Genomic DNA, 16,041 nt, shown 5'->3' on the forward strand with positions numbered 1-16,041 from the left:
TTCTAAGGTTCGAAGTCCCTGCTCTGTAAAAATCGCACAAAATTGGTTTTGCCTGCTGTAGAACTAATTTTCATACATTTAAATAAATTAGAATGTTTTATAATATATTTTCATAACTTTGGCTGTCTTCATCACTTTTGACAGTCACATTGAAGTAGCTTGTATTTTGGGTAATTAAATGGAAAAAAACAGGTTTTATGAGTGTAAAATGAAAATACCACTGCCTGTCAAATCATGCATTCAGACTCTAATGTGTGGTGGCATACCTCCAATATAGACAAAGCGTGGTTGTAAAACCATCAAAAACCATCAGAACCACTAGATCACAAATATGGATTCAAAAAGTCTGTGTCTGCCACAAAAAATAGCCTAATTTACAACTTTAAAAAATCTGGATTGATATTAATTGATTTATTTATATTTATATAGGATAGTGTAACAAAGTTTGCAGTGTGCAGGAATAAAAGTAAAAGCCTTAGTGTTAGATGACTAAAGAGACAGTGTTAGAGATGAGCTGTCAAAGTATTCCATCTCAGAATACAGTACATTGTTTTTGAAAGACCATATTGGCAAAATCACTGTTTCATCTATGGTATATAGTATAAAGCAATAAAGGTTCAGAAAATGGCTAAACTTATTTTTTTTATTATTTATTGAGACGTTTATTGAAACTAATTTCTGCCAAACAAAAAGGAGGAAATCTTACAAAAATTCAAATGATGACTGAATTTTAAGAAGAAAAAATCAGTGTTTTGTGAACCTGCGATTTCTTACCCAGGCTGGTAGTATTCACATAAGACATTTAAAGGATGAGAGGAAATCTCCCTAGTTTATGATACAGAACACCCTTTAAAGGCATTTTTGCTTGGAGAAATGATTGTTTTATGAAACGCTCAATTTCTTCTCTCACATGTAAGATTCTTCCCCAGCTCCTCCGCTGACAATCCAACCTTTAGTAGTCTTATTTTGAAAGAAATGATTGCTTTGGGACTTTAGCAGGGATCAAATTACATGGCTTTGAAATGTAGCTCAGTTTCGCAGGAGGAATGTGACACAGATTTTCACATGTCATCAAGAGTGAATGAGAAGAGTGACCTATTAAGTACCAACTGCAGATGGTGCAGTTCAAGTAGCACCCCAAAGACAGCAACACTGCAGAACCAAGCTCTAAATGAAGAAGGTCCCACCAAGTGCATTGAGGAAAAGGGTGGCACTGTAAACATTAAATTAAAATAAATGTGCTGACAGAGAAACTTTAATGAAGAAAGAATGGATGGTGAGGACTTCAATGTGTCCCATCGAAAGCCGGTTCCACTGCCTTGTCTTTAGGGTACAGCTCTTAGATTCAAGTGCTTGACTTGCAATGCTTTGTCGTTGCAAAATAAGTCTGTATTAAGGAAACAGAGTTATTGTAAAGACTGACAGCTGGGTCCCACTACTATTATTACTTTGTCTTTATTGCTTTTCTTTGGATCTTTTATCTTTTGTTATGACAAAACATGACTGCCATAACATTATTGATGTTCTGCTTTTTTACATTTATTTTAGTTTTGTTATTCTCCTGTGTCCTGCTCTAAGAAATGTATCTCCAGAAGCAAAATGTAGAGCTCACTGTATTCTATATACAGTATATATTTCCAATGTTATATTGATAACTTATCATGCCTTTTAATTCAATATTGATAGCATATCATACCTTTCTGAGTGCAGAAGCAGAGCATTAAAATAAAACCTTCTCTAGACATAGTGCTAGTAAAACACTTTTGTTGAAGATTTCCAGGTTTCACTGTACTGTCTATGTAAGAAGTTCCATTAATATTGGTTTATCATTTCACATATTTCCACTTTTTCTTATGGTTGCTCTTGCATGTCTCCCTGGGTATGGTGGTTCTTTCCTGGGAAAGTTGGTAATAATATTGTTGCCCTTGCTTGTGTGCAAACATAGTTCTTGCTTAATGACTGCATACCCCCAGACGTTAATTACGAAGCAACAGTTGTCTGGTTTAGAGAGCAGAATACCCATTATAATGACAGGCAAATGTTTATACTGTATAGTAGACAAAATGCCTGTCAAATGAGCTGGAAATGATAGGAAAGAAAAGGCTGAGCCATTTGTGGAACAGAGCTTTGCCTTACTTAATAGGACAAGATGTTAAACATTACACCGTGAGAATGAAAGCACTGCAGTTTTTTGTATCGGTATGCATTTCATAGGCATCCTGCAAAATTATTATTTTTGTATTTTTGTTTTAAAAGGTTGAAACTGACTGAAAAGAATATGAAGAGCATTTTGATTTTGGATTACATGCTGTATGAAATTGCTTGGCACAGTGATAATGGCTGCAGTATAATGGCACTGAGAGACTAGTCTGTATTACAGTGGTGCTACTGTACCCTTTTGAGTTTGTGTGGGGAGCTAGCATTTAAAGCTAGCAACACACAGAAAAGCACATGCTTAAAAAAATACAAGCAGTGTAACATATAATGTATATACTGTATAGCAGGAGTCTCCTGCAGAGATGAAACCCCTAGAAAATGAATGCTCTCATCCTATAGGGAAATTAAGCTATTCAACCTTATTTTGTGATAAAATTGGAAATCAGACATTAAAATGAAGACTAGTTTTAGCAGATTAAAGCTTCTTTGTTTGTCCTTGGAGTGCTTTTATCTAGCTGCTTTTGTGAGTACTGCAAATGTCTTAAAAATCATTAACTCCTTGCTGCACAATCCATGTGCTGAACATGGAACTTTGCCTTAAAACTGTAGCATTGCATTGCTTTGGAAGACATTTTCAAACATTTCACGAGTGACAATTGTGAAATTCACATCTTTAATGAAAAACCATAAAAGGGACTTTCAAAAAAATCAAGTCAAAAGAAATCCACTTCAGCTTTAATGCGGTATGAGAAAGGGCATCTTTTGTCCTGCAGATCTTAGAAACCGATAGACTGCCACTTTGAAGAGCCGTTCGATATGCTGCTGTTAACTGAAGAAAAATGTGCACATATTCAAAGTCTCCCTCCCTAAGACAGATAACAGTCTCCCGTAACTGTTGGTGAAAAGGTCAAGGAGTAAACTATACCTCATTTAATGTAAAAATCATATTTTAATCTAAGAGCCACTGAAAGTGTCTTGTCCCAGTTGTAGTTCATTTTATGTATTTGCTGATAAGATCATGTAGAAAAAAAAATTCAATTTGGCTTAGTCACTGCCCGAGTGCACATTAAACCTGAATTGTATCAATGTTCCGTTGCTGGGTCCCTGTGGAGACCAATGTTATAGGCTCAGGCTGTTTGAGACAACGTTTGCATTCAAAGGTTGCGGTTTCAATTCCTTTATCTTAGCATTAACAATGTGGAATATTTCTTATTCAATATCTTAACCTCCCAGAGGAAGATGTGCTTTTATGCTGTTCTAAACTTTAATAAATGTACACAACATTGTTGTACATGCATTGGTGACAGAATTCTGTCTTCAGTGAAAGATAAGGTGATGAAGTGAAAATAGCACAGTCCCTTTTTATCTTTATCACTTATTGCCTGTGGAATTTCAGATGACACCAGTCTGAAATTTTCAGTTGGAATTACATTTGATATGTAACTGACACCAATATGAAGTGTTGGCTGTTTGAACACCTTCTGGGCAGAATATAAACTTCTTTTATGGTGAAAGAGGGATAAGCAACAGTTTAATGCATTTTCATACGCAGAACAATCTGTATTTGCAGTGTTGGTGAAATATGTTTTGATGCAGCCAGAAACAATTCACATTTTAAGACTGCCATAAGGAATGAAAGTCAAGCTGACATTTCATTACTAGCTCATTAAAAATGTCACAAAGCAATTATATTCAATTAAGCACTTAATTGTTTCTTCCTAAGTCTTTCAAACTAGAAGCTAGAGAAATTATACTATCACTTATCAGCAAACTAGAATGATTTGTTAATTGAGATTCAGTTCCAGTGCTTGCTTTAATGCATGTGCTCGGCTCACAGTACAAATTTCAACTTTAATGTAACCCAGGATCATCTGCTCCTCTCTGTAGAATTTGATGGGCATTTTTTTTCCTTTATTCCTTCTCCCACTTCTTGGTCCTATGTAGTATGCAGTTTCTCTCTTCTTCAGACTTCAGCATTACAGTGTCGAATCCCATCAGAAGGGGCTTCTATTCTATCCAAGCTCTGTCGTAATTCCCAGCTCATACCCATCTTTTTACTGTTACACATAGCAGCATGATAACTTTACATAATGAAGAGCATATTGTGGGGCATTGATGAGCATGATTTAATATAATAAGGAAGGAAGTAAAAAGAGCTTTCATGAATGGAGTCTCAGCACTGAAGGCATGTGAATATACAGTATAGGAGCACCCACTTGATGCTCTTTCTGTGTTTTCTGCAGCATTTCAGAATGTTGTACTATGTTCCTCACATTTTATACAAATATTCCACAGCACAGTTCAGTAACAGGTCAACGTATTCATAAATGTCCCTTACAAAAGGCAGTATAAAAGATGCAACACTGAGAAAGGTATTAGTTTATAATACTATTCCTCAGTTAAAGCATTGTTTAATCTTTGAGCCTTTTTAGCATGTGGCATAAACAAATGCTTTTTGTGTGTGTGTACTTTCTATGATACTGTACTGTATATAATAATTCACATAATTTACCCATTTTTCAGACGTCGAACGCTAAATGCATTCTGGATGAACTGTTTAAAGAAAGAAGAAAAGAAGAAGAGAATGAAATAATTAGACACTAGAGTGATTCGTTTTCTAGGGGAAGAGGTCAGAGTAGAAGGAAACACTGTCACGCTGCATAGAACCTCAAAGTGGATTCACACAGCATTTACAGTACATTTCTGTGGCACCGCAGAATGCGGTAGACATTAGTACTAATTTTATCAGTTTATTTCTCCTATTAGGGTGTTAGCTTTCTATCCATTATATTTATCTAACTCAACCTTCTCCTCTTAGTGCTGGGGCTAAGCCATTGGAGCTATCAAGGACAAGTCTGCTCTGATGTCTTTGTGCTCCGCTGTGTGCGGTCCAGTCCTATCCTGGTTGCGTTGTCCTGGGGGGAGTCTGCCCAAGTGGCCCATTTCACAGGTCCTGTTAGTCCGTCTTCGAAAATAAACGAAAAAAGTAAATGTTGTAATTTCAGGACACCAAGAAGGGGCCATAGTGTTGTTGGCAATATGCAGAAAGAATTCTGTGTTCCATAAAGTGTGCCAACCCCTGCTTTTTACATACAAAAAAAAGATGCTGGCAGCTCTGAACCCTGTAGTCCTGGAACAGTAGAGTCAGACAGCGAGCTTGAGGAGATATGGAAGACGGAGCTGTTTGTATAATATCATCCATACTGTAGGTGTTCGTTTCAGTGAGTTCGTTCTATGTCTAGTAGCTTTATGAACATTTCAGTAATTAATTTACATGTCAATGTATAATATTGCCTTTTCAAGAAATAGAACAGATCTGCCCAGCTGGAGGGGTCCCGAAGGGGCTAGCATGGGGTTAATTGTTCATTCTTTTCCAAGTGTCAATGGGAATGTAAGGCACAGTGGAATGCTGTGATGAATAGATACAGCTGATTGAGATCTACTGAAGACGGTACAGCAGGCTGACAAAGGGAGGGAACATCGATAGCTATTGATCTCAGATGGCACAATCTTTCAAAGGGGAAGTCACATAACCTCCCTTGTCAGGTGTTTATCACTCGAGTGCTTCTGTTAGACAACCCCTCAGGTCTTATTTATTTTACCAATTGGAAGAAGGCCGGCCCTTCATTTTCACTGCTGGAAGCATCTGCGTTTGTGAAAGCCAGGGTTTGAAGCTTAAGCCCAAGCAAGGTTCTTCACTGTGTATTTTGAATATACTACACTGTATAAAACTGGTGCAAATATGGGAGACAAAGTAAAAGTGTAGATAGAAGACCAATAAGTAAGTGAACATAGCATAATAAAATAAAAAAGTAGCTACATAACACCATTACCATTTTACAGTCCCTTCTAAAAACATTTGATGGGCTTTATAGTCTTATAGTCACGTCCAGTAGAAAGATTCATGCTTTCTTTGCAGTGCAAATGTCTATTTCCCAGAAGAAAGTCTAATATATTTTTTTTCAAAAGTATATTTTACATTTTAAGAAAAACATTACAATTTTTGGTCATCTTTCTCAATATCAGAAATATTCAAAATCCTATTTCAAATGCTACACAGGTCTTGTAAAACTATTTGGATTAAGAAATGAATCAAGAAAAACTCTGAATCAATAATGCATATAGTCACGAACTGAGGAGAAGTGGTGCTGTTATGCATTTATTGGCACAATCATTTTTAAAACAAATCTCCTTCCTCTGTTATTTTACTTTGGCACACTGCCTGAATCTCATACTATTAATCACTGGTTTCTTAATATTATATGCACTAACCATTAAAGATACAGCCATGTCTGGGCACAGAAGTTTCTCATCAAAGAATAATATCTGCGCCCTCTTATCTGTTCCAACACAGGAATATGCTTCAGTTATATGAGAAGCAAAATTACGTTCGGTTTCATGTTAATTGCAGTTAAAGGACACAAAAGTTAACAATATTGAGACTGTTAATACATATTCCCTTGTCAGAGTTCCTAACAGTTGTTCATTCATTTAAAATTATTTCTTTGAAACTAATGCGGGAGCCTTCTTTGATATAGCAAAATAGGAAGTTCTTCTAATAAGCATCAATGAATTTATGATTGGAAAGGAACAGCATTGTGAAAACCTTTAAAGAGAATGGAATGTACAGAAACACTATTTCAATTGAGATTATAATAGAATGGGATATTATTTGTAATGGTTTAGAGTTAACGTCAAATTGAGGAATGTGTCAGGTATGTCCTTAGGAATTACAGAATGATCAGAAAATGTACATATTATGTAATATTACATAAAATGTATTGCAGTATTTAAATTGAAGTGCTTTCTCTATAGGCTTGATGACTGTAAAGAAAGATCTTAGAAATCTTTCAGGATTTTCCATTTCCCTCTGTTAGATCTAACTATAAGGCTTTTAATTAAACAGGCCGGAATCCTTTCATCTGTGAAACTAGTTTCAGTGTTTCTGCTGAGTCATCTATTTGTAGGTTGTTTTCTATATTCCTTGAAAATACTGGAGTCTGCAACATCAGCAAAGATGATGGCAAACTGTCCAGAACATTCAGTGAAACTATTTTTCCTTCTACATGTTCTGTGCAATGTGAAATTAGAAGAGACATTTAAAGCATGACAGATGATCACAGAATGTAGACTTGCTAACTCTCCTCCTGTATTAAAACCTTTTAAGAGCAGCTTTTTATTGCATGTTCCTGAAATTTAAAAAAATCGCTCAAGATAATTGGCTGGCTATTTAATTGTGTTATTACATACTGTTTCTTGATTTCACAGGTTCTATGAACATAATGTCATGTACTGTAATTCCTAAAGGTAAAAATACATTTCTATATAAGTACTGTCCATTGTATATTCAGCTGGACACAAGTTCTAAATGAGTGAAACATTCAAAGAGTACAGAACGCAAAGCAATGACAGATATCCTTGTAATGTCTTAGCTTTCTTTTTCTTTAGATCTGGAGTGTTTAGGACTGGATTTCATTGGAAATCAAGGCATAGTGATTGTTTTTATAGTCCATTCATCCTCTCAATTGCCTTATTGTCTTCCTATCAGTTCTTACTGATCAATATCACCTCCTGATAATGACGTTTGTCCTCCTGCTGGAAATAAGACTGGTTCTTTCACAGTAAAGAGTTTTCAGAATTGCCCTGGATAGGCTTCTTTGTCTCTTCATTTTAATTCAGTATAAAATTGCATTTTATATAAGTCCCAGCTTCCAGCTTTATTGAGGCAATGAATTAAAATGTGTCAAATACAAAAGCATCCTGCTGATGAGCATTCCTGATGCCGGTATACAATAGTTTAATTTTTTCAGTATTTGTATGTTGAATAAAGTACTTCTCAGTTTCTAATGCAGGCATTTGATTTTGACCTGTATTATACTGTGCATTCATAACATGTAGTCCACTTACACTGTGTCTTAGTTTAATTAGGTGTCTTCTGTGCGGAAGTGTTCCACTTTGTATTTCCACAGCCAGGTGATGGAGATAGACAGAGACATACCACGCTCACGATATAATATTCTCCTGATGCTAATACAATGTTTTGTCTTTACATTCTTCCGTTTCATTCCCCTTTAATCTCTGCCTCACGTGTTATTAGTCACATGCATGTAACTAAGACAAAGCATCTGTCTTTCATTAATTATCTGACACCTACAGTACTGCTGAAATAGAACCATCTTTCATAAAGTGTCACTGTACTTGAAATGCAATGTCAAGGGACCTATTTGACATGACCAGGCCTGAATATGAAACATTGATTTTAGTGTTTTCCTGTTTATTGAGCTAGTTCTTATTTACTTATACGTTTCTGATCATGCCCCTACAAGGTATCTGGTAAAATACTTTGATATTCAGAGATTGTTCTTGGTTATGGAGTCTCCCACAAGAAACTTGTCATTTTGTGGAATGAAATTCTGTTACTTTTAGTCAAGCTTGAAAACTGCCATTTTGTTCTTAATTTTCCACAAATAAAGGTAAGCCTGCATCTATAGACGATAGGCAGTACATTGCTAATAAGCCCTGTAAGGTGTAAAAAGCTGGTTAGGAAAATAGGACCACCTTTCATAGCGTTTTCAACTTAGTTCTGTCTTTGGAAATTAAAATGTTAAATAAAGGTATAAAAACAAAAGTAGATTAAGAAAGGAAGTAAATTTATATTAAAAACAGTATTTACAGTTTGATTTTACCACGAGGATGTAAGTTAAACAAAAACAAAAAGAATGTGAGCACTCACGTAGGAAAACATCAGAAAATTATGTACAGCTATTAATTTAAAATAATTGTTACATACCCCTATTTCTCCTTGATGCAAAGTCTGTCATTTATTGATGAATGTACTGCAGAGTTAGAGATTTGTTTTTTTGTCAATCTTTTTGTTCTATATAATTCCAAATGAAAGCTGAGAAATGTGCCTGCTGTCTTTTACTTTTGTGAAATTTGGAAATGTGTCAAAGTGTCACTGTTCCATGTGGAAAAGTGTGAAGTGTTCTGGTACAGGATTCTGTCGTATTAAGATAATCTGCTCCACACTACTATTAAAGCCCCATACAATTTGCTGCACTGTCTTACCACAGTGTTCCAAGACTGAAAATAAAACTTTAGAAGTTGTGACAGAACTAACATATGGTGCAGTATATCTCATGATTACTAAGATCTGTAAAGTAGCAGCAGACCAAACTTCCTCCCAGTATGCTGTGTGATGGATAAGAAGGCTGATGCAAAGCACGTGATATGATTATGGAAAGAAATACTGTGCAGATTATGCATCATAGGTTTGTAGCTTTTGAGTAAAAATTAAATAGTACCTAGTGCACTACTATAGTGACATGTTATAATGCCATCAATTTAAAGACAAGCCATCAGCCATCACCCCACAGACATCATTGCATTGTAGTCACACAGCTACAGTTTCAATATGTGATGAACAACATGTTTCATGGGAAGGAAATCTTAGAAATGTTTGCTGAGGAGAGGAAACAAAACAAAAATGATTAATTAAGTGCTAACTTCTATCTGGAACGTACTATGTTTTCAGCAAGGCTTTTTTAAAGATTTCTGCTGGTCATATGGAGGATTTACACGGAGGAACCTGAACAGTGTGGGAAGTGGGTTTCTTTCACCTCTTTTGTTGTCCACAGCACAGTACCCCTCTCAGTAGTCCCTGTACTTCAGGTGCAATGTACTGTAGGAGTCAATAATTAGAGCTGGTTAATGTATGTCAATTGAGATAATCAAGAATTTATAGTCCCTGGATCTCAGCTCTATTAAGACAAATTACTAACTACCAAAAGGACTAGATGGGCTGAATCATTTGTAACCATTGTTTCTCTTATGACATGTGACATGGTCAGAATCATTGAATCAGATGATGTTTATCAATACCTACATTGCTTGTAGGGCTACATTAATTCTTTTGGGCTGAGTGGTCCCACATACACACTTGTGTACATCTGTGACTATCTAGTGCAATTGATTCTGTAATGTGTTGCAGCTGTAATCCTTTCTGAAGGTGGAGGTGTTCGTTGAGAATTTGATAGGGCACTTTCTTCGTGATTTGTTCCCTCTCTGTTATTATTTTAAATTCTCTACATTGAGAGTATAGTAAAGACTAAAAAAGACTTGCATAATCAGCAGTTTACCTCCCAGCAACTATTAGTATTTCTGAGTTTCAGCTGTGTATGCACAAAAAATGAGACTACAGAAACAGTAACATATTCTAATACCATTCTACACTACTGGTGTATTTTGAATGGCAAAATAATAAACCTCGACCATTCTGTGTTTTTCTGGCCATATCACTTCTCAGTTGACAAAAGCATTTCAGACTTAAATGTGTATAACCCCAATTAAATAAAATTAGATTAACAGTAATGAAAATGCAGATTGTTTGTGTGCACTACAAGAGACACCACCTCAAGAAGTTGAAAGAAAGTGGCCTCATTAACAAAGCAGTTAGAAGCTAAAGCAATTGGATTTAATTAGCTCCCTTTATCACTGATGCCATGAGTCCCATTGAGAGATGTGTTATCCTAATAAATGTTTCTATCTACTGTAGTCCTTCCCCTTACTTTCCGCTGCAACCACTGTCAAGTACAAAATGTTCCCCTAAGAGCGAATATGAATGGTTTTACCATTTTATTCATGTTAAGTGAAGGCACAAATATTCCTGTACATAAATGTAATGTATTAATGTTAATCTAAATGTACAAATGTAATTTGATTTTGAACTAAAAAGTAGTTGTTTTTTCTCCCACTGTGACACTTGTCCTCCATAAAATCCGTAACTTTGAAGTTTAAAAGACGCTGTAAAGGGTGTCCTCTACAAGCTTATAAACATGGCAATCTTGTATGTCCTTCTATACATGATGAATGTTGTTTTACACTTTAGCAGACCTCATTTTAAAACGTTATTACACCATGTGCATATGTGCATTTTATTTATAAAAAAAAAGTCCATGAAACTTTAATTATCTCAACATTAGTTTAATGTTCCTCAGCCTCGTGGTTTTCAAAGTATATTTCATCAAGTCAGCTTACAGAAAAGAAAACCTGAGCAGGTGCACCATTAGAACAGTTCAATCTGAACTAAATGTGATTCCCAGCTGAAGTTTCTGTCAGTGAAATTTTTCCTGCTGCTGATAAGCAGCGGAGGTTTGAGTACCGTTGATGTTATTCACTCTGATTTCAGGACTAAAGAAAGCACTTTCTTGTTAATTGTGATTAGCATTCATTGGTAGCGCACTGCTAAATCCAGCAGAAGTAATGGAATTCTGTCATTCTCAGTACACAAATATCTTTGAAAACAACACCTTTTTCTTTGTTGGTTCCCTTTAATTTCCCCAAGTAAGTAATTTATCAGGTGCACCCAGTGATTATCACCTGTCCTAGCGAAGGTTAAGGTGATCCACAACTTGTCCCTGAAGCTTAAAAGCTCAAGGTGGGAGCAGTTGATAGAAGTGCACATGACACAAAGTAAGTCCATCACACCACCATTCAAATAGATGCAGTTTGGGATAGCCAAATTAATTCTCACCAGTCTTTTTGGAAGTTGGAAGGATCTGCAAAGTCTACACAAACAGATGCAACACTGTCAGGAACCTAGAGCTGTGAGTCCGTAGAGCTGACCACCACACTAATGCCTCAACCTTTACCAAATACAGTGAAAATAGAATGAATGGAATATATTTTCCAATGTTGATCCTTACTCATGCTTTTAGAATTTGTTTAACAGGAATTAAAATTGTGAAATCAATATTATATTAATAATAATACTGTATGTGATCATAAATCACGTTTTGGATGGTTGCGATGATGAATTATGATTACTGTGGAATACAGCTGTTCTCAGCTTTCTGTGTGTGTGCATGCATCAGCTCTCCTTAAGTGTGGGAGTGCATGAGCTGCTGCATTTGTATCAGTACATGTGCTTTGAAACTGACCTTTGACCTGAACTGCTACATAAAATTCTTTACACGGCATGAAACTCCAATATACATGTGAATACACAATGGTCTATCTCTGCAGATACAGTAATATATAATTCACCTTAGAAGTAGGATTACTGGACAAGTCAATAGTCTTTTAATATAAAGAAAATATATACGATTCAATGTTAAAATGAAACTATTATACAATGTTGCATTAGTGTAGAACTGGTGCTGATTTATTGCTCCACTTAAATGCTCATGCAGGACCTTTTCATTTAGCTCATGCTCGCTTTGTAAAAACATCCTTCAGAATGTTGATTGCAAAGTCTCCCTTCTGAGAGCCATCTGTTACACTACCTCTGCAGCTGCTGGGTCACTGTGCTGTAGTGGATAGGTTTGATACAGTTTATTGATCTATTTGATGTGCCTCTAAATCACAAAGTAACAGTCTGTCTGGAAGCATTATTTTACCTACATTTCCATCAGTGCACAGCAAAAGACTTGTGATCTGTGAGCTGTTTCCCTGGATTATGTTGTCATTATCTTAACCACACACATCTGATCATAAAGAACCTTCAGTTATAGTATAATGTTAAAAATGGGATATTTTATACTAATTTGGTATTGTTTTGCTTCAAAAGAGAATACAGTATATTTGTGAGACTTTTGTTTATTTCATTTAATTTGTTTCCTGATAACTTTATAGACAGCTTTGATCTATCCCTATAATATATTCAAACTAGGAAAGTGTTATTATTCTTTTAAAATGTTTAAAGAGTTTCAACAAAGTTACCGTCAGCCCTAAGCCTGGGGGCTTCTCTGTAACCTTCACCTTTATTACAGCATCTCACACCTGGTTTATAAAGATCTGTTTTGAATATTACATACATTTGATAAATGTACCTTGTCTTCTTACATTCTGAGCCCTCATGTTTGCAGTGACTGAGTTGCTCTAGGCACAAAAAAACACACCATTGCAGGCATTGAGCTAAGAGAAAACAAAGTGTAAAACTAGTTTGGATGAATAATTCTGGAAGTGTTGAATCCAGACAGCTCTTAAAGGGTCCGGGTGAGTTAGGGCATATTATACGACATACACCCGCAGAAGGTAGTGTATAACATTGAATTCAGTGGTAACAGTTGTAAATTTCAAGACAGAGAAAAGACTAACACACTCCTACATTGTTGTGGTGCTGTTAAAAATAATCAATGAAATTAATAAGATGAGCCTTATGCACTCTCTACTCTAAAGCTCCTGTTTTTGTTTTTATTAGAACTTGTCAAGCATGTTAACATTTCTGTATACATTTGTGTCACACTTCTGTCTTAATTGCTGACTATTCCTCATGAGAGGAAACCATAATTTTTAAAAGAAACAGTCTTGGAATAAATGCATACATCTGACCATTAATAATAACGTTTCAAAAATTACAGCAACACTTGTTTATACGAAAATCCAAGGTAAATGCACATAAAATAATATGTAAATAAACCAAAACACAAAAATATAACATAGAATGATCTCCATATAAAAATAGACATGAATATAAACATAGACATAAATAGACATTTTAAGTGCATTTAAGTTTTTTGTCAGCTTTTATTTATATAGAATATTAGAATACTCTTGAAATATATTTCTATGTCCTTTTTATAAGGAGCTCAAATACTGAGCTGGACTATCCAGGATGCCTCCTTCTTTTCAAAATATAGTTAATATCACCAGATCGCCTAGGGGTGTGGATTTTTTTATGTTCATACAGTATATCTAAGAAAGAAAATCACATGATTAGCCTAAACAAAATTAGCATTAGTGGATAAGTAAACTTAAGACACCTAATGGAACCGAGATTTGATTTCTATTCTTCTTTGAGTTCTGTTTTTTTTAATTTATATATACTTTTCCACATGGACAATTGATCATATAGATTACATCCTACAGTATGTAGTGCATGAGGTACTTCCCAGTATGCAAATTGTTTATGTGAATGGCACACCTTTACTCTTCACCAATATTCCTCCTGTATTTGACAAGATGACAGAGGATGGCTGATCATTCCCACTGCTCTTTGAATAATTTGGCTCAGACAAGAATCTTGTCTCGACCTACCACACTTGTACAACTACTGAATTATCATTATAATGATGTATAAAGAGCTATTCAAAGTATAAGCAACCATTGCTAAGATAAGAATATTATTCCCTTCCTGATGTTACCTTTACTGCTAGCTTATTAAATTACCTAACATTAATTAGGTAACTTGCATTAGGATGTGCTGTTTCTGTCATACCCAGGTAAACGAGGCAAACTTTGGTTTCCTTGCCAACCATGCACAGTCTCACAAGGAGTCACATTACACCTACTGTACGCCATTTTGGACTCGGCAGGTTTCCCTGCCCCCTTGACCAATTAATGGGTGCCTTTTACACTACATATACTCTGCTACGCCACTGGAATGGTGCTCTGACATTGAGCTACTCCCAGTTGTGCTAATCACAGTCCTGACCTAAGAGACTCTTCCAGCCTGTAACCTGATGGTGGAAGAGTTTGTCTTTTGAGAATTTGTAGTGAGTAGCATGTATAAGGAATCTGATCCATTCGTTCATCAATTGTTCATCAAAGGGAATAGCTTTCACTTGGCTTGCAAACTGTGCTGTAAACTGATTACAGAGGATCTGGTCTCTGGTATTCTCATGTCAGGTGTATTTTTTTCTTTATTGCCAGTTCTAATAGTGCATAATAGGCCTTTCTACTTCTGAATATCACTCAAAGAGTACTTCACATATTTGTAGTGTTTATCTTAAGAGCTGTGTTTTTCTGATTGATATTCTACATCAGCTTTGTAACAGTTGTTAATCAATTAAAGCCCAATGATACTCCCAGAAAGTAAGAAATACACTTCTTGATTTCCATTATTAAATAATTGTAGGCTTCTAAAATGTTTAGAAGAAATCTATGGGACTGTCCACGTGAAATCAACTAAAATCAACTAACTGCCTGAGGGTGTGTAAGTGCTGCTCATTCAAATGTACATGCAGCTGTCCTGGAGGAAGTGCGTTGATATTTTGATGGTAGCATTTTTTCGTGATTCCTTCAGCAGTAACACCTTTAGCATAAACTGTAAGTGAAGTATTAGCATTTTATTACTGAAACACAGCTTGTTAAGTGCTTATAAATAACTTATGCATAGTTAAGTGGTAGTACTCATTAAGACCTAAACACGTGAATTATGTGTTACTCCTGATACTCTATACTGTATCATGATGCTGATTCAGGTTGTTTTCTGTGATTTCAAGAGCTGTTAAAGTGCTTAAAATAGAATGATAATTTTTTGTTGTGCCTTGTAATTCGTGAATCTCAGTTGTTGCATGGAATATCTGAATTATGAAATAAGAATAGCTTTCCTCTTTACAAGACTGTCGATATCAGTGTGATCAAATGCTCTCTGTAAGGCGAATCTATTGTACAATGTATAGTATGGTTAAACATAAAAACTAACATGTGTCAAAGGCTTTTCTAAGTTAATTAACTTAATCCCCACAAGGATACAGGTGTTAATTGTGCCCTCTTCCATCAGTGCCCTGCAGGTCTCCGGCCAATGAAGGATGGCTCAGGTTGCTATGACTACACCAAAGGTACAGACTGCTCCGATGGCTTCAATGGGGGCTGTGAGCAGTTATGTCTGCAGCAGTTGGTGCCCCTGCCAGATGACCCCACTTCCAACAACGTTCTCATGTTCTGTGGGTAAGAATGAAGGAATATAGATCATTTACAACTAAAATCGCTGATGTTTTGTGAAACCAGTGCACCACAGAGTGTAGTACATTCTACAGATTAAGACATGAGCTGTCTGAAAATTATATTCTCTATTAACACACTCTACATTTTTCTTAAGGCACAAACATTGTTTTCTTATGTACTGTATAACATATATGCTACTATATAGGGGATTGTACT

The 16,041-nt window shown here is 35.7% G+C and overlaps 1 protein-coding gene across 2 annotated transcripts in view; it reads left to right on the forward strand.

The window, feature by feature from the left end:
• Nucleotides 1–16,041, forward strand: part of astn2 (astrotactin 2) — a 649,131-nt gene that overhangs the window by 401,550 nt on the left and 231,540 nt on the right. For both annotated transcript variants that reach the window (XM_088614565.1, XM_088614566.1), the window contains one exon: nucleotides 15,662–15,828. In XM_088614565.1, the coding sequence (XP_088470691.1) occupies nucleotides 15,662–15,828 (167 nt within the window). The remainder of the gene's footprint in view (nucleotides 1–15,661; nucleotides 15,829–16,041) is intronic.

This window comes from Lepisosteus platostomus, chromosome 21 (genome assembly GCF_059453375.1).
Source record: "Lepisosteus platostomus isolate fLepPlt1 chromosome 21, fLepPlt1.hap1, whole genome shotgun sequence".
NCBI lineage: Eukaryota > Metazoa > Chordata > Actinopteri > Semionotiformes > Lepisosteidae > Lepisosteus > Lepisosteus platostomus.